Genomic DNA, 14,541 nt, shown 5'->3' on the forward strand with positions numbered 1-14,541 from the left:
TCAAAATAATCCATTTGAAGAAATCATATCGTCTATCACTTTACACATAATACGATCGCTTGGACTACAAGGATCCTGAGTTTGTTGTTTAAAACCCATGTTATCAACCGATTCCATAATATCTGTATTTATTGCAAGTTTAGAATCCAGTTCCGAAGTATCTGGAAGCATCTGTAAGGCATGCTGCAATATTTCTTGAACCTAGAGTGAGAAAATAATACCATTACAAATCATTAATGTATAACATGTGTAATATTACAGAAATTAAAAATTCCAATAATAATAATAAATTTACTTTTTCAAGGTGTTTCTGGAAACGCAGTGCTGTTTCAAGACGCTGTCTACGCTGTATTTCCATCATAACTCGTAACGTTTCCCTGGCCTGATGCGGTCTAAATTCATTCAGCAGATGATGGATATGGATAAATAACAAACTCAAGTCTTCGACCTATAAAAGTATAAATTATTGTAAGTATAAATTAAGTTATAAATTATTGTTGTGCGAGGATGATATAAGAAAATCTTTCGAATCAACGTCAACATGGATGTTAGAAATTATAGCGTCAACTAACAAAAGCTTATTCGAATAACAGATTACATTACCTTCTCCGCACGTCTGGGACTGTCGGGACATTGAACGAGTAAATCTATCAAGTCCAAGAAATTTACGAGCAAAGAGTGATTGAGCTTCTTTAATTCACGTCGACGGTCAAAGTGTTGCGGGTACAGTCTTTTGATCCCTTGAGCCTCCAGCGGTCTGATAATCGTGTCGTCCGTATTGAACACATTACCGAACATGGAGTAGCTGTCGTGAATCATCGGCGGTGGCCGCGGAGCTCTTCCACGGCGTACATTTTCGTCCGTGTACTGATTGATGTATTGAACGGGCGGCAACGGCAGGGAACTGACTTGTATCGCTTCGGGAGCTGCCATGTCTCGGCTCACCAACCGATCACGATGACGAAAGGTATTCTCGACTCATCGACGAGAGACGAAGATTTCAAAACGTAAACAGGTATGTAGATAATAGGTTAGGCCGGTTTCCACGTAATTAAGATCGTATTCTCTCGTCACCGAGAAGAGATGGGCAACCCGGGTGTCTCCTTCCCGAATCCTCCGAACGAACGTCCAAGAGCCGTTTCCTCCTCGTGTTATATATACGCTCTCAAAGACCATGTATATACGATAACAATAACGTAAACGCCTTCCAAGAAAAACAAAGCGACAGACGACCGCTAGTCCGCCATTTTTGTCACCGCCGTCAGATAACGCGAGTCGACGAGCGGCTCGCGTGTCTCGATTGGACCTTTCCGCGATCGCGGAAAATCGCGAGAAATGACGTCAATCATTTCGATCGATATTCGAGACGATCTTCGATCCATCGCGAGTCGATCCATCTGACGTTTGCCGTTTCTTTTCATTCGCGGGCGGTTACGGGTCGCCATTTTGACCAGCGTAGTGAGGCATTTCCTCGTATCTCGCCAATTCCCGACGTCGCCGCGAGACGTCTTCGTTTGACAGATTGTCGGTGTGTGTATATGCGTACGTTCCACGTGAATTCTTTGTTTGGGCGCCGGTCATGCTTTTGACAAGTGTCGGGATTGCGTGGTGCTAGCGCATACATCTGTTGCATGGTAAGACCGAGATTTCCTGCGAAAATGTCGGCCCTCGCTGGGCCTCGCGTGTGTAGAATTCGAATTATCAAACAGTTGGGGGAGTATATAACCGCGCATATACACGTATCCTACACGCAGGATTTTCGGTGCGTTGACACTTTGCTGATTTCGGCCGACGCGTTTTCTCGGGCTCGCTTCGTTTTTTTTCTTTTTTTTTTTTTTATTTTTTTTTTTATTTTTTTTTTCAACCTCTTCGTGACAGGCTGCACCGGTCGCTTTCGCCTCCGCGATGTGTGAACGATAATTGCTCGTTAATAATCGACACGTGAGTTGCATTATTGGAGGCAGGAAGCGGGTTGTGGAACGAGGAAAAAATTCCGGTATGCTATATTTAGAAATTCCGTCCGCGTCCCTTGTCACTTGGCGATATGGTCCGGATACGCGAGATGAAAATCAAAATACAGAGAAATTGAATGAAATATGTAATTATTTGTTCCACTCATAGGAGTGTAGGAATGTTGGATCTCAGGATGTGATGTGCAACAAGTATCAGTTCTCACTCTAGGCTCAGAATGCGCAATGAGATGTTTAATTTCTAATGAAGGTCCTGTTATTGTGCATAAAAATGATATTTTTTACTGTTGCTAGGGAGGCCCTCCTGTGATGGCAGGGAAGGATGGGAAGCTAGAGCCAAAAGGTGGAGATGTTATTCGTCAAGGATTTATGATAAAACGTTCCCAAAACAAGAAGCGCTTCACTCCAGTCAATTATAAGCAACGATGGTTTATCCTGACAAAACACCATCTTATTTACTACGATGGAGATAGCGAGGTGAGTAGTTTTGAAATTTATAATATCTCAATTTACTATAATAATAAGAGTAAACCGTAATGAGTCCACGATCAATTTAGTCCTTCTTTAACATTATGCTAATCGTATAGCAGCAATAGCTCATTCAATTTTAGTTAACTTATTCTAGTTGTTTTTTCATTAATATTTTATTACTCTTATAAAATTCTTGTTTGAAATTTATGTTGAAGAATTGCTGTTACTATTATAAAGAGAAATTGTAACAAATAATTATGAATATTGAAAAAAATCTTATTAAATCATAATTATATGTAAATTATACAGATATTGAATGCAAAGACTAGTTGAAATACATTGCAACATTTTTACTTATGTATAATTACATCATATACAATATGTATATAAACAATTATTTCCTTATTAAACACCAGAAACATCTATTTTGAAATATTTTCCTCTTTACAATACATTTTAGATTACTTTTACATAAAATTTAATATTATCATTTTCGCTTTTAAATTATAAAAATAGTTTTAAATTAAGTAGGAGAAAAATATTGGTCCGAAAGTCGCCAATATTTTTCTTGCCTATATTTCTGTAGGGGGGTCAGAGAGGATAATCGGAATTAAAAATCTCTAGTAGAGATTATTCCGAAAAAAGTCTTGGCAGTGTACCAAGCAATATTCGTGCCCCGTGCACAATTATTTGATTCCAACGAAAACTTAATTTTCGTTGGAATCAACGCACCGAAATCCGCGTACGTGCTCCTATAGCCTATGTAATACTTAATTTATATTTAATATAGAAGGAGCCTTTAAATTCTTAATGTTTAGTTTTAAATTATTTAGAAAATTAAGAGATAAAAAGACCTATCTTATTATTAACCTTCTAATTAATAGTAGTTTTAAGTTTACGTTAATTACGTGTCAATTTATATGATTATATATGATTATATATGATTTAGACAATTGTGTGTTCACCATCCCAATGTAGATTTCAGAGAATAGCGTTCGAGGCTTAATCCCGCCTTTATTGCACTGGTCCCCTGAATCTTCCCAGCGACGAGCAGGGTGAGAATCGGTAACTATCGGTTCGGTAACTGCGTGCGGTCGCAACTAGTACCAATAGCTACCTCCGTAGCCAAGCGAGCTGTTAGGTAGGTGGACCGGGGGCTGCTTTCGATGGAGGGTTGGCGGATAACATACCCCGTGATATACCGTGTGTAAAATTAGTGGCGCAGGCGCCCCGTGCGAATTCTCTATCCTGCCTCCTCCTCCTACTCTTCGTCCTTTCTACCACTCCGTCGTTGGGTTCCTGATACCGTTCGCTCGCTCAGTCAGTGGCCGTCGTTCGAGGTCGGTCTAGACGAAGAGCAACGAATTTGGCTACGCTGATTCTTCCGGTTCCGTTTGGTACCCCGATACCATTTCGCGAGTTGACGATTCCTTGGACGAGTCTATGACGTTTTAATCTCTCTCGTCGAAGGCGACGACGAGGGTGCGAAGGAACGAGACGCGCGCCTTGATCCTTGGCGGTAACCAGTCGCTCTCTAGTCGGATCCTGATCCGATACGGGACCTTCAGATCCACGGTCCAGATTCCATCTGACCCGCGATTTTGAGCTACAGTATATCTATCGATTCTCGGCACTGTAGGACATCGTGAATTAGATGAATTAGATCAATCTCGATCTTTTTCATCAGTTAAACGTTCGTTTCGAGAAGATCGTCCGTTTCCAAAAGGTCCGTCCGTTTCATCCCGTACCGATCTCGGCCGAGACGACAGCGTGCTCCACGTGCGAATTTCCCCGATATATCGACTTGGTCGGTCTCGTTCTGTTCACCGCGTCGCGAGATCCATCATACAAAGTGGAGGTAAAGAAAATTTTCATCAAATTTGGATATTTCTTCCCGTTCCTCTCTTTTGTCTCTGTTCGATTAGATCCCCACGTCGTCGAATGGAAAATCCATGTTGCTCGCGAACCCGCTTATCATGAATTCCACTACGAATCCTCCCCGGGGAGAGTCGCTCGATGCCATCCGCGCTCGTAAATTACTTTTCACGTCTGAAGTGTATATCATATCTTGAAATTCGGAGGATTGATCTACATTGATCGGACATCTTCACCTGCACATATTCTAATTTTTTATCTAACTCCGGGATTATTTATTATATAAATCTATATATAGTATTTTATATAAATATAAAAAAATTTTAAACATAAAGTTTTAATATAACTATTTTTCATATTTTGTATTTTATATCTAAAATTGATTTTAAAATTATTATATTAAAATAATTATAAAGTTTAAAATATATTTTATTTTATTTTATTTTATTTTTGACAAATTTGATAATAAAAGCAAGAGAAAAAAAGAGTGCTCGATAAAAATACATTAATGCATTTTGTATTTTTATTGAGCATTATCTCTTTTGCTTTTATTATTAAATTTATGAAATGTGTATAAGCTCAATTTATTTAGTAACATTTATTAAATATATATGTAAATATTTATACTGCTTTTAAGATAAAAAATATATTTTTCAACATTTTGTAATATCTCAACAGCTATATTTAATGAAAATATAGACTAAAACATTTTGTATTTTTATCGAACCCTTGCTCTTTCTCTCGCTTTTATTATTTATCAAATTTGTGAAATATAGGCCAAACTTATTTAGTAACAGTAATCAAATATGCAAATATTTATACTGTTTTTAAAACAAAATTTTTCAAAATACATGTTTCTGTATATCTTGTAATATTTCAACTACAGCTACATTTATAGTGAAAGTTGTTGGTAGCAGATCCAGACCGAGAGATCGCGGCATGATGGATTTTTAATGTATTAACTATTAAATTCTAATTATAGAAATCGTGGTTGTGGTTACAGCGCCGTAAGGAACGTGGACGGATCGCCGTGGAGAGCGTCCACGTGGTGGAGACGGCCAGTCTCGGAAGTGGTAGCACCGGAAGCGGCGGAGGCGGCGGTGTCGGCGATGCGGCGGGTGGTGGCGACGCGGGCAGCGGAGGCGGCGGAATTCCATCCGGACTACCCTTCCAGGTCGGATATCGAGAAGCTGGTCAAGAGTACACGCTCTATCTACTCGCCGCTCGCGAGCAGGATCGCGCCGAATGGATACGTGCCATACGCGCTGGTAAGTTTCCTTTTTTTTTTTTCTTATTTCCGTCTTACTCATTTCCTCATTCCATTTTCCGCTTTCCCTCTCCCTTCTCCCCTCGCATTAACATTCAATGCGGGTTCGCGCAAATATTGCACTCGTGAAGCTTCTTACGACAAGATGCGTATTATCCCCTTGTAATATTTATTTCGATAACTTATGATATGAGTTGAACGCATTAACGTTGATCTGAATCCTTTCGGTCTCTAAGCTTTATTGCAGGTGGGAAGAAATCTCATATCGTATATTTTATAAATACAAATATAAATTTATAGATGTGACACATATTTTGGGCCAATATTATATTCCGAGGAATAAATATTGAAGTATCCTGCGAGTTTATATAAAAAAGAAATACGATCTCGTCACAATCTATTATAGAAGCTATTAAGAATCTATTAAATATATCATTCTTAGAAATGTAATCGAACGATATTCGTCGTTTGCAGTGTGCAGTGAGAATTCGGGCTTGAGCGGGCGTTACCACGCGGGTTTGTGGAGCGGGAAACGTTGGTCCTGCTGCCGATTATCGACACGTTCCGCCGAAGGCTGCGACACTTGCAGCTCCTGGTCCGCTACGAAATCGGCTATGAACGTCACGAATCCGTCCTCAACGACAACGTCGGTCTCGACGACATCGACATCCGTGCTCGGCAGTACCATTAACAACACCACCTCGACGACCACCGTCACGTCCGATCATCGTGCACAGTTGACGAACGCCGAGGCGAATAATAATCCGATCATCCAGACCCAGGCCCGCTCAACGATCGGTTCGTACCTTTTATTTATTATACGCTTTGGCCTTTGTTTTTGACAAAGCCTACTGAGATTTTAATTGGCCCAGTGGCTAATCGATATACGCTTCTCATTTCGATGTCAGCGTGAAAGTTCCGCTGTTATCGTGTCGTTTAATAGCTAGGATTCGTTAATTGACGCAATCGATATAAAGAATCAAACGCTATCTCCGGAAAAGCGTTATTTATTGTTATTTGTACTGGCCTTTTTTAATGTCGATATACCATCTAGTTTTACGAGACAATGATACGCTTGTCGAAATGTCGCGCCGTATTTCATGCGGCCGAATACAGGCTAATTGTACGATTCAATTGATACAATTTACGATTCACATATATATATAAAACATCACAAATGGCAATATACTTATATGCAACATATGAATATTTGTTATCGCGGAAAAAAATTATCCAAACATATTGAAATAATGCACGAGCAATCGGTAATGCGCGTGATCAGCAACGTGTAATTAACTGATTGCCGCTTTATATCTCGTTGAATATTTATTGATGCGCGCAATAACGAGTCTATCTCGTTTCAAAATCGACCGACACTTTGTTTACTGCATTAGCTTTTGTCTATATTGCGGAGCGACATTATCTATCGGAATTTATCGGAATAAGCAGTGAATTCCTCTGCTCTGGAGAAAATCTCGTTTCTCTCGTACGATTATCGGGCTAATATGAGAGCGCCGGAAGAGGATTGTCTCCGGGCAACTGATTTTCTGCGAATCTGGATTTCTTACATCTTGTCTAACGACGCGGAATCGCATCTCTTGTGACTCGAAAAAGCGTTTTATGTATACGTCTTCAAAGTTGGAATTGTTTCAAAGTTCACGATATCCAAGAATCTATATCGCGTGCGAATCTTTGTACAACTTCCACAAAATTTGCACTTTGAAAGAAGATAAAGAAACTAAATTTAGAGTAATATGCTTCAGGGAGAAATTTCTTGTGTTATTCGATTCAAATATCGATAATATAAGCGTGATTGATAAATTACGCGCGCAAACATGACGTCTATATACGTGTACATATGGGCTTCCGTTTCTGATGTCTTTGTCATGAACGAGACAACCGTAAAACGATGAAACGGAGCTTTGTCGTGAACAGGAGCAGTATCCGCGAATTGGCGTAATGTCAAAGTCTCTGGCGTCTGCCACGAAAACTTTTCTCTTAGACAACAGGAAGCGTGACATTTTTGTGTACCGTTGAAACGTTCCGACTCTTCGAAGCTGCAACGTCGAAACTCGAATCGACGCGAAAAATCCTCTCGGTCAAGCGTCATTCCTCCCCAATAACCCGAGTGTCCCAGTTCCTTTATCGCTCGGGGCAAGACAGGCCTTTCGATTTTGCCAAACGGTGCCCCCGATACCGCGAATCGGTAATTGAAATTTCGTATCATCGCGATTTCGCGGGATACGATTTTCGCGTTTCCATTCCAACGGGAAATGATAGACGAAAATCCATCCTCCCGTCCCGTTGTGGATTCATCTGATTATCGCGAAGCGCTTATTACTTAGCGGATCAAAAGACGAACTTAAGGAGATTGAAATTGTCACCGGCTAAAGTACGTAATACGACAGTCGCAAAGAGGAACGCTGCAAAAGATATACACTAGAACTCGATTCTCGACGCGTCGTACTTTCAGAGATGTATCTCTTATCTGCAAATATTATCTCTCCTCATTCGCAAATATCCAAAAGCGTGATATTCCATCCAGGAACGGTATGACGCAGATGACGGTTTTTACCAAGGAAATCTTATTATTAGACAACCTTTTATTAAAAATCGATACGTGTAACATCGAGCGATCGCGCAAAATAAGTGCCCACTCATATATTTTTGTTTTAACACGTCACTGTATTATATGTATAAACCGCGTTAAATTAATACGGCGGAGTTTGAGTTTAACCGGGATGGTTTCTCCCGTGCATTATCATTCCTTTCATCATATTTTTGACAGTAACTTTTTCCATGCACCAGAAGTTTATCTTTCTCGACTGTGTCAGTCTATCATCCATTTGTGTTAAAAGTCTGAAGCGGAATATATCGGGGGCGAAACCGCACGAGACGAAACTTACGATAGTCTTCGCGAAGAGTTCCTTGAACGAAGCTGACCTACTTAACGGCAAAATTGAATTTGAGATATTTTAATCGCAAATCTTAAGTATTGAGACTGGCGTTCGATGTGCTTCTGAGGCAAAATAAAAAATACAAATTTGATTCTGGAAATTAATCGAATTCATATCGGTGATGCACCGAGGCGGCAGATGCGATGCCGAGAATCGATTTAATTATTTAACTTATTTACTTAAAGAAGAGCATCTTTCCCCTATTATACGTCTATCGTCGAATATTTGTTTGACGTGTTATTATCGTTTTTCAGCTTTTCCGATAGTTTCTGTTAAAACTTGACGGTGTTAGGTAACGACCATTATCCGGTTAGCAATTATCCCAACTTGGTCAAAGTAATCGCTTAGGGCGTTTCTCGTTATACAGAGAGGGAGACCCCTGGCTGAAATAAAGTTCCTATATTATAACATTTCCGCTTAAGTAACGATATTATTCTCTATTGATTTCGAATCGATGTGATTTACCAAAATCTCGCACTTCCCTTGAATTTATAATACGCGACGTAATGCCAATCTGTGCATTGTTTTCGCGGTAGATAGGTTTGCATTTATGCATGCAATATTCGATCCTCGATGCCTCGGAGCGCGGTAGGAGGGCGGTTGAGGTAATTTAACTCAAGACTCCTATCTTGATTTATGACTTTATGACATTGTATGTTCCGCGTAAGATTGCGTCATGTTCGTTGAGAATCTCGCGAATTTAAGGATAAACAATTCGCGATAATTACGTGAAATTTGTGAAGCGAAATTCCAACACCGCGCATACGAAAGCTTTGAATGCACGAATAGTAAATCTGTGAATACGTTTCCAAGTTGTATGTAAATTACACTTGGTCGTTACTCGTTTACGCTTTGACGAGTATCGGTCCCTCGCGCTTTTCTCCCTCGACGGATCTTCATCTTTCATCCGGGTCCTGCCGCTTTAACTCGCTCGCCGCGGTATATCAGACGTGACACGACTCCATTATATGAACGTCGAGTAGGTCGAGCACGCAATTAACAAGTTCGCTTGACTACGGAGAACGGAGGCGCTACAGTTAAGCAAATGAATGCAGCCGAGAGCTAAATCTTAACTATCTCCGAATACACGACGCATCGCGAAACACAGCAGCGGTCCCTTTTTTTTCCCCCTCGAGCATCCTCGACTCGTCACCGAGCATTTCTCTTTTTCGTCCGACGTGATTTTTTTCTTTTTTTTTTATATTTATTTTTCGCTTCATCACTGAAGTGCGATTCTCGGCGTGTATTATTACGAGACATTCCGAGTCGTTAATGTCGCGGCCAATTGCGCGCTTCGTCGAATCGAATGTCGATCGATTATAACGAGTCAATTCAATGCTCGCGATTGATTACTTCTATATCAAAGCAATTCACAGCCGCTTTTCGTTTCCCGTTTTCGTTTTCCGAGCGATTGCTCTTCATCGGCGACGCGTTATCCGTGCGGGATATATCCGTGAAGACGGAGATGTGTCTGTCGGACAATCTGCACACTGGAGCGTGCCATGAAATAAAAGCCGGATGAGCAAAGCACACACTGAGGACTACGCCGTACGGCGGATAATCAATAAATTGTAGTGAGAGATATTTGATTAAATAACCGATAGAGCGCAACCGGTTCGCGAGAGACATCCTCCCGAGTTGGCTCGAATCGGGAAAATGCGAGGAGGGAATTGCGGTAAGGGAATAAAGACAAAAAAAAAGAAGCAAATGAATGAATAGAGAGATGGAACCTGGTGTGGCGACGAAACTAACGTAACGTTGCTCGAGAAAATCCCAAAGCTATCTCCCGAACGAACTTCTCAGTCAGTGTAACTGCGCGCGTCGCGACGTTTCCTTCTTATTGCGCGAATCTCTCGTTTCTCTTCGGGGCTATTAAATCCGCAGCCTTGAATGAATCTTCAAGAGGAGCTTCCAGTTTAATTCTCGAAGACGCGAATATCGCTCGAAGGCGAATAAATTTTCGGCTTAATCGCGAGAGAAAGAGAAAGAGAGACACGTCGCGATGGCTGATCTGACGGTATAAATGCTAATTGATTGAGAGCATTCTTTCAAAGGATTCTCGAATATGATCGCGAACGAGTGACTTTGGAATCTTTCGATATGACCCTTCTTGCAAAAAACGAGCAAAGATTTCTTTTCAAGTGTCATATCGCGTTTGCGAAGAATATTAACATTCACATGTATTTCGGATTCGATAAAGCGTGGGAAAATCCTTTGCTAAAAACCATCTCTTTCAAAGAAAAAAAAATATGTAAAAGATCTTAAACGACTTTGACAAGTTTGGCTTTAATTAGGATACAAATCGTTTCTGACATCATCTCGCTGCAAGTTTGACTATTACGAAATTCTGTTCCATAATTGTTGCCTCTCCATTCTCGCACACATATATGTATAAAGTAGCAAACATCACATACAGATACAAGTTAAATTATTCGAAGAGTACAGCTGATTCGCGCGTATGCAACTATGCAAATACAGATCGTATATCATTTACAAGCATCATTGCAATGTCATTTTTTTTCATTAAACGCGTTTAAAGATAGAATAGTTTAGAGTCTTTACCAATTTTATTCGCGTTTCGCAAATAGAATTATAGCACGTTTTAACGCAGAGATAGCCGGTTCTAGTTTCTAACCACTACTTTACACCGGTATTGTATTGTCACAAAAATGCCTTTAGCTGCGATCTCTCTCGTTGTTAAATTGAGCGTTTAGTCAGCGAGGCGTACCACGTTAGCCAGTAATTTAGCCATCGCTAAACGGCTTTTTTATACACTATATCTTTTGCATATTTTTCTAAAAAAAACTATATGTCTTCTCATTTGTTTCATTTACTTTTTGGAAATTTTTTTTAGATTGCGTTTCTGTCAGGAAAATACGTTTCTGCTACCGCTGTTGCACTGTTAAATTTTCAGAATATTATGAAAATATAATGCCGACGATAATTTAGTTCATATACTAGCGTTAAAAAATGATAGAAAATTATCAAAAATATCATATTTAAAAAAGAAATGTATCAAAGATTGAATGAAAAATATTTATATGCATCAAAAACACAATACAATTCCATATTAAAATACGATTATCTGTATAATATTATAGATTTATCGGGTTTGCCGCAGATAATCTACATTTGTAATAGGATATACAAAGCAACGGGATAATAAGTGATTTGAATCGCTGAAATTACTGGTAATTTCGTTGCGTAATTGTCGCCCAGTTGCGCGACCACGCGCAATCGTATTGTTAAACCTTTTCAGCGTACGATATTATATATTACGACATATTAATTTATTGCTTTTCTCATTTTGCCGAGATCAGCAGATGATTTACAATCTTAATCTTCGTTCGTGACCCGACTCGGGTCATCGGTATCTTAACGAACAAATAAAAGACAGACATTAACTAGCAATAGCCGTGGCATTGCTTTACAAGACCGTCAAGTAGCAACATTTAACAATGTTCAAATATCTTCCAGTTCTAGTTTTTATTTTTTGCTGTCAAACCCAAGGATATACATTCGCTCAAAGTGACACTAAGATCCTTCCATTAGAATTGGTAAAATCAAATAATCCCAACTGCAGTGAAGTTGCAGGTAAATAATATTTTTCTCAATCTAAATTATATTTAGATAATTATATTTAAATCGAAAAGTTAAACGATACATTAGATGAAATATATTTGACTTTAAAAAACGCGGAACATTTTTTATACATTTCGGAGACTATTAAAATATCTTCTTCTATATCAGAGGAGCTCAATAAGAAGCACGTGGTTGTTATGAACGGACACAATAACTATCACGTGGGTCAGCAAGTATTTTATATATACAACGAGCAACAATTCAAACGATTGTTACCGAGTAGTAAGGAAAGATTGGAGGGTTACATCGTCACACCTGGCATAAGTGCTCACAAGCTTCATCCACGTAAGCTCACCTGGAACAAGGCTCGCCAGACTTGTATCCAGGAAGGAGGTAATAAAAGAACCGACGTGATAACGATAGCCCCGAACAGAATATTTTTTATTACATGTACTTTATACGCGATTAGGTCACTTGGCGATTATCAATTCGGAATCGGAGGAAAAGATTCTTTTGCATATGCTGCAAGAGGGAAACATCGACTCGGCTTGGCTCGGGGTTCATGATTATTTTGAAGAGGGCAATTGGGTTACCGTTAAGGGTGAGACCTTAGAAAATACTGGGTACACGAGATGGACGACTAAATGGCCGAACCTACCTGATAACTTTGACGGTAATCAAAATTGCGCGGCTCTCGTTAGGGAGGGCGGGATGGACGATGTCAATTGTGATTTGTCACTTCCTTTCTTCTGCGAGATCCCTCTGTAAAATTGTTTTAGAGAGATCTACTAGTATAATAGATAATCGCACGTGTACATTTATAATAGTACGTGTAAATAAATGAGCAACTCCATTTTTTCCGTCTTCTGTTTCTGTAATTTTGAATCGAGGGCCGGATTTTTGTAAAATATTTTATATTAAATATAGATATTCTATATTTTATAGAAATTCACTTTTACTTTTTGAATATCGATGTCGTTAATATTCAAGTGTTTACACGATGTCGCAAACTTGATTTCCCTCTCGCTTCCGCAAAGCGTGGGAAACGCGAGGACGGATTAAATTAATCGCGACGCGACGTCGAACCGCAATTTCACTTGTCAGTTCTCTGTTATTTCCTACTGATATTAAGGGATCCCATTGAAAGATCGACTTGCGTCTGGAGTGCAATGATAGCATATACAGTTGGATGAGCGAGTGTGTATCCTATAGTTTGAACTACTCGAGAGTAAGACCGACGAAAAGTGTCGCGCTCGCGATATTGTATAGCCGTGAATACTATTCAGTTGACTCTCGAATAGCGAGTAATCGAGTTTGCGAATGAAGACGATTGAGTTCTCTTCCGGTTTCGATGTATGGAGAGACCGATGGGAATGAAGGAGCGTCAATCGGATAATTGTAAAATCCAAGTTTACTCCATTGAAATTTATATATATATATATATATATATATATATATATATATATTTAGTTTTGTGTAACTGTTATAAATCCGTGTACTTTCATCTTATACGGATGCTTTATTCGACGTAAACGTTACGGGATATTATCGAATTTCCTGTGTTTCGAATCGCTCTATTTTATTTTCGTATTGAAACAATCCGTTTATCCCCGGGATATTCTGCAAAGACTAGCTTCTTCCTTTTCACAAAAAACAACGTTCCATAACATCTATCATAGTAATAATAAATAAAAGGCCGATTCGTACGTGACGACACCGGCAAACGTAGATTCAATAAGGGAGATAGGTGTGGTAAAAAGAGATTGAATGTAGTCGTAACTGCCGATCTAATGGCCTCTGACAGATACATCGTGTATATTGTGTTTTTATGCGAGACGGTACGAGAAAAGTATTTGATCATGGGATATATAAACGAGAGAGGTCGGAAAAAAAGAGACTAGACAGAATTGATTCTGCTCGTGCGTGTATTTATTGCGTTGTATAAAAAAAGAATTATGCTATAATTCGCTAAAAAGAAACTATTTGCTTTTAATTACGCGCGTTATAAATACGAATAATTAAAAAGCGAAACTGCATCATTAATTTAGCAGAATTAACGAGTTAATTATTAAGATACTAAGATCTCTGTCCGACAGAGAGACACCTGGGAGAATAGCGCATAAATCTAAATGTATATTTAAATATTGAACTGTCAGGGATGTTCTTGGCGCAGACAATTGTGTCTCTCAATAGGGATTCATCGGCGACCGCGAGAACCGCAAATGGAAAACGGTCGTAAAAAGCGCTTCGAGTTTAGCTGCTCTCCAAGTATTGATTGGCAGCATCGGCGAGTACGATCCTTCATCTTGAACGTCGTGTTGCTGCTCGATAGAAGTTTCTAGCGGTTGAAATAATGTTTACTCTAATTTCTTATGCATTTTCGCAAGGATTATCGTGAGGATTTCACCGAAACCAATTG

The 14,541-nt window shown here is 39.4% G+C and overlaps 3 protein-coding genes across 6 annotated transcripts in view; 2 read left to right on the forward strand and 1 right to left on the reverse strand.

The window, feature by feature from the left end:
* Positions 1 to 933, reverse strand: Med7 (mediator complex subunit 7). Its single transcript, XM_083047984.1, has 3 exons — positions 604 to 933; positions 296 to 448; positions 1 to 201 (listed from the first exon to the last, which is right to left on the reverse strand). Exons 1-3 carry the CDS (start codon positions 931 to 933, stop codon positions 1 to 3), a joined length of 684 nt encoding a protein of 227 aa, XP_082904110.1.
* The window catches only part of Btk29a (tyrosine-protein kinase Btk29A), a 27,991-nt gene continuing 14,325 nt past the window's right edge, over positions 876 to 14,541 (forward strand). For 3 of the 4 annotated variants that reach the window (XR_014426197.1, XR_014426196.1, XM_083047906.1), the window contains exons 1-4: positions 1,429 to 1,634; positions 2,265 to 2,447; positions 5,320 to 5,584; positions 6,058 to 6,381. Coding sequence is in view for 2 of the 4 variants with exons in the window: in XM_083047906.1 (XP_082904032.1) it covers positions 1,632 to 1,634; positions 2,265 to 2,447; positions 5,320 to 5,584; positions 6,058 to 6,381 (775 nt within the window). In the remaining 2 variants the exon portion in view is untranslated. Of the gene's footprint in view, positions 1,016 to 1,428; positions 1,635 to 2,264; positions 2,448 to 5,319; positions 5,585 to 6,057; positions 6,382 to 14,541 lie in introns of those variants that run through there. The other variant, XM_083047907.1, reaches the window with a different exon arrangement.
* Positions 11,943 to 12,975, forward strand: LOC145941720 (hemolymph lipopolysaccharide-binding protein-like). Its single transcript, XM_083047991.1, has 3 exons — positions 11,943 to 12,134; positions 12,291 to 12,515; positions 12,592 to 12,975. Exons 1-3 carry the CDS (start codon positions 11,999 to 12,001, stop codon positions 12,888 to 12,890), a joined length of 660 nt encoding a protein of 219 aa, XP_082904117.1. The 5' UTR covers positions 11,943 to 11,998; the 3' UTR covers positions 12,891 to 12,975.

This window comes from Prenolepis imparis, unplaced genomic scaffold, assembly GCF_030444845.1.
Source record: "Prenolepis imparis isolate NDT839.2.m4 unplaced genomic scaffold, iyPreImpa1.0 SCAF_10, whole genome shotgun sequence".
Taxonomy (NCBI): Eukaryota; Metazoa; Arthropoda; class Insecta; order Hymenoptera; family Formicidae; genus Prenolepis; species Prenolepis imparis.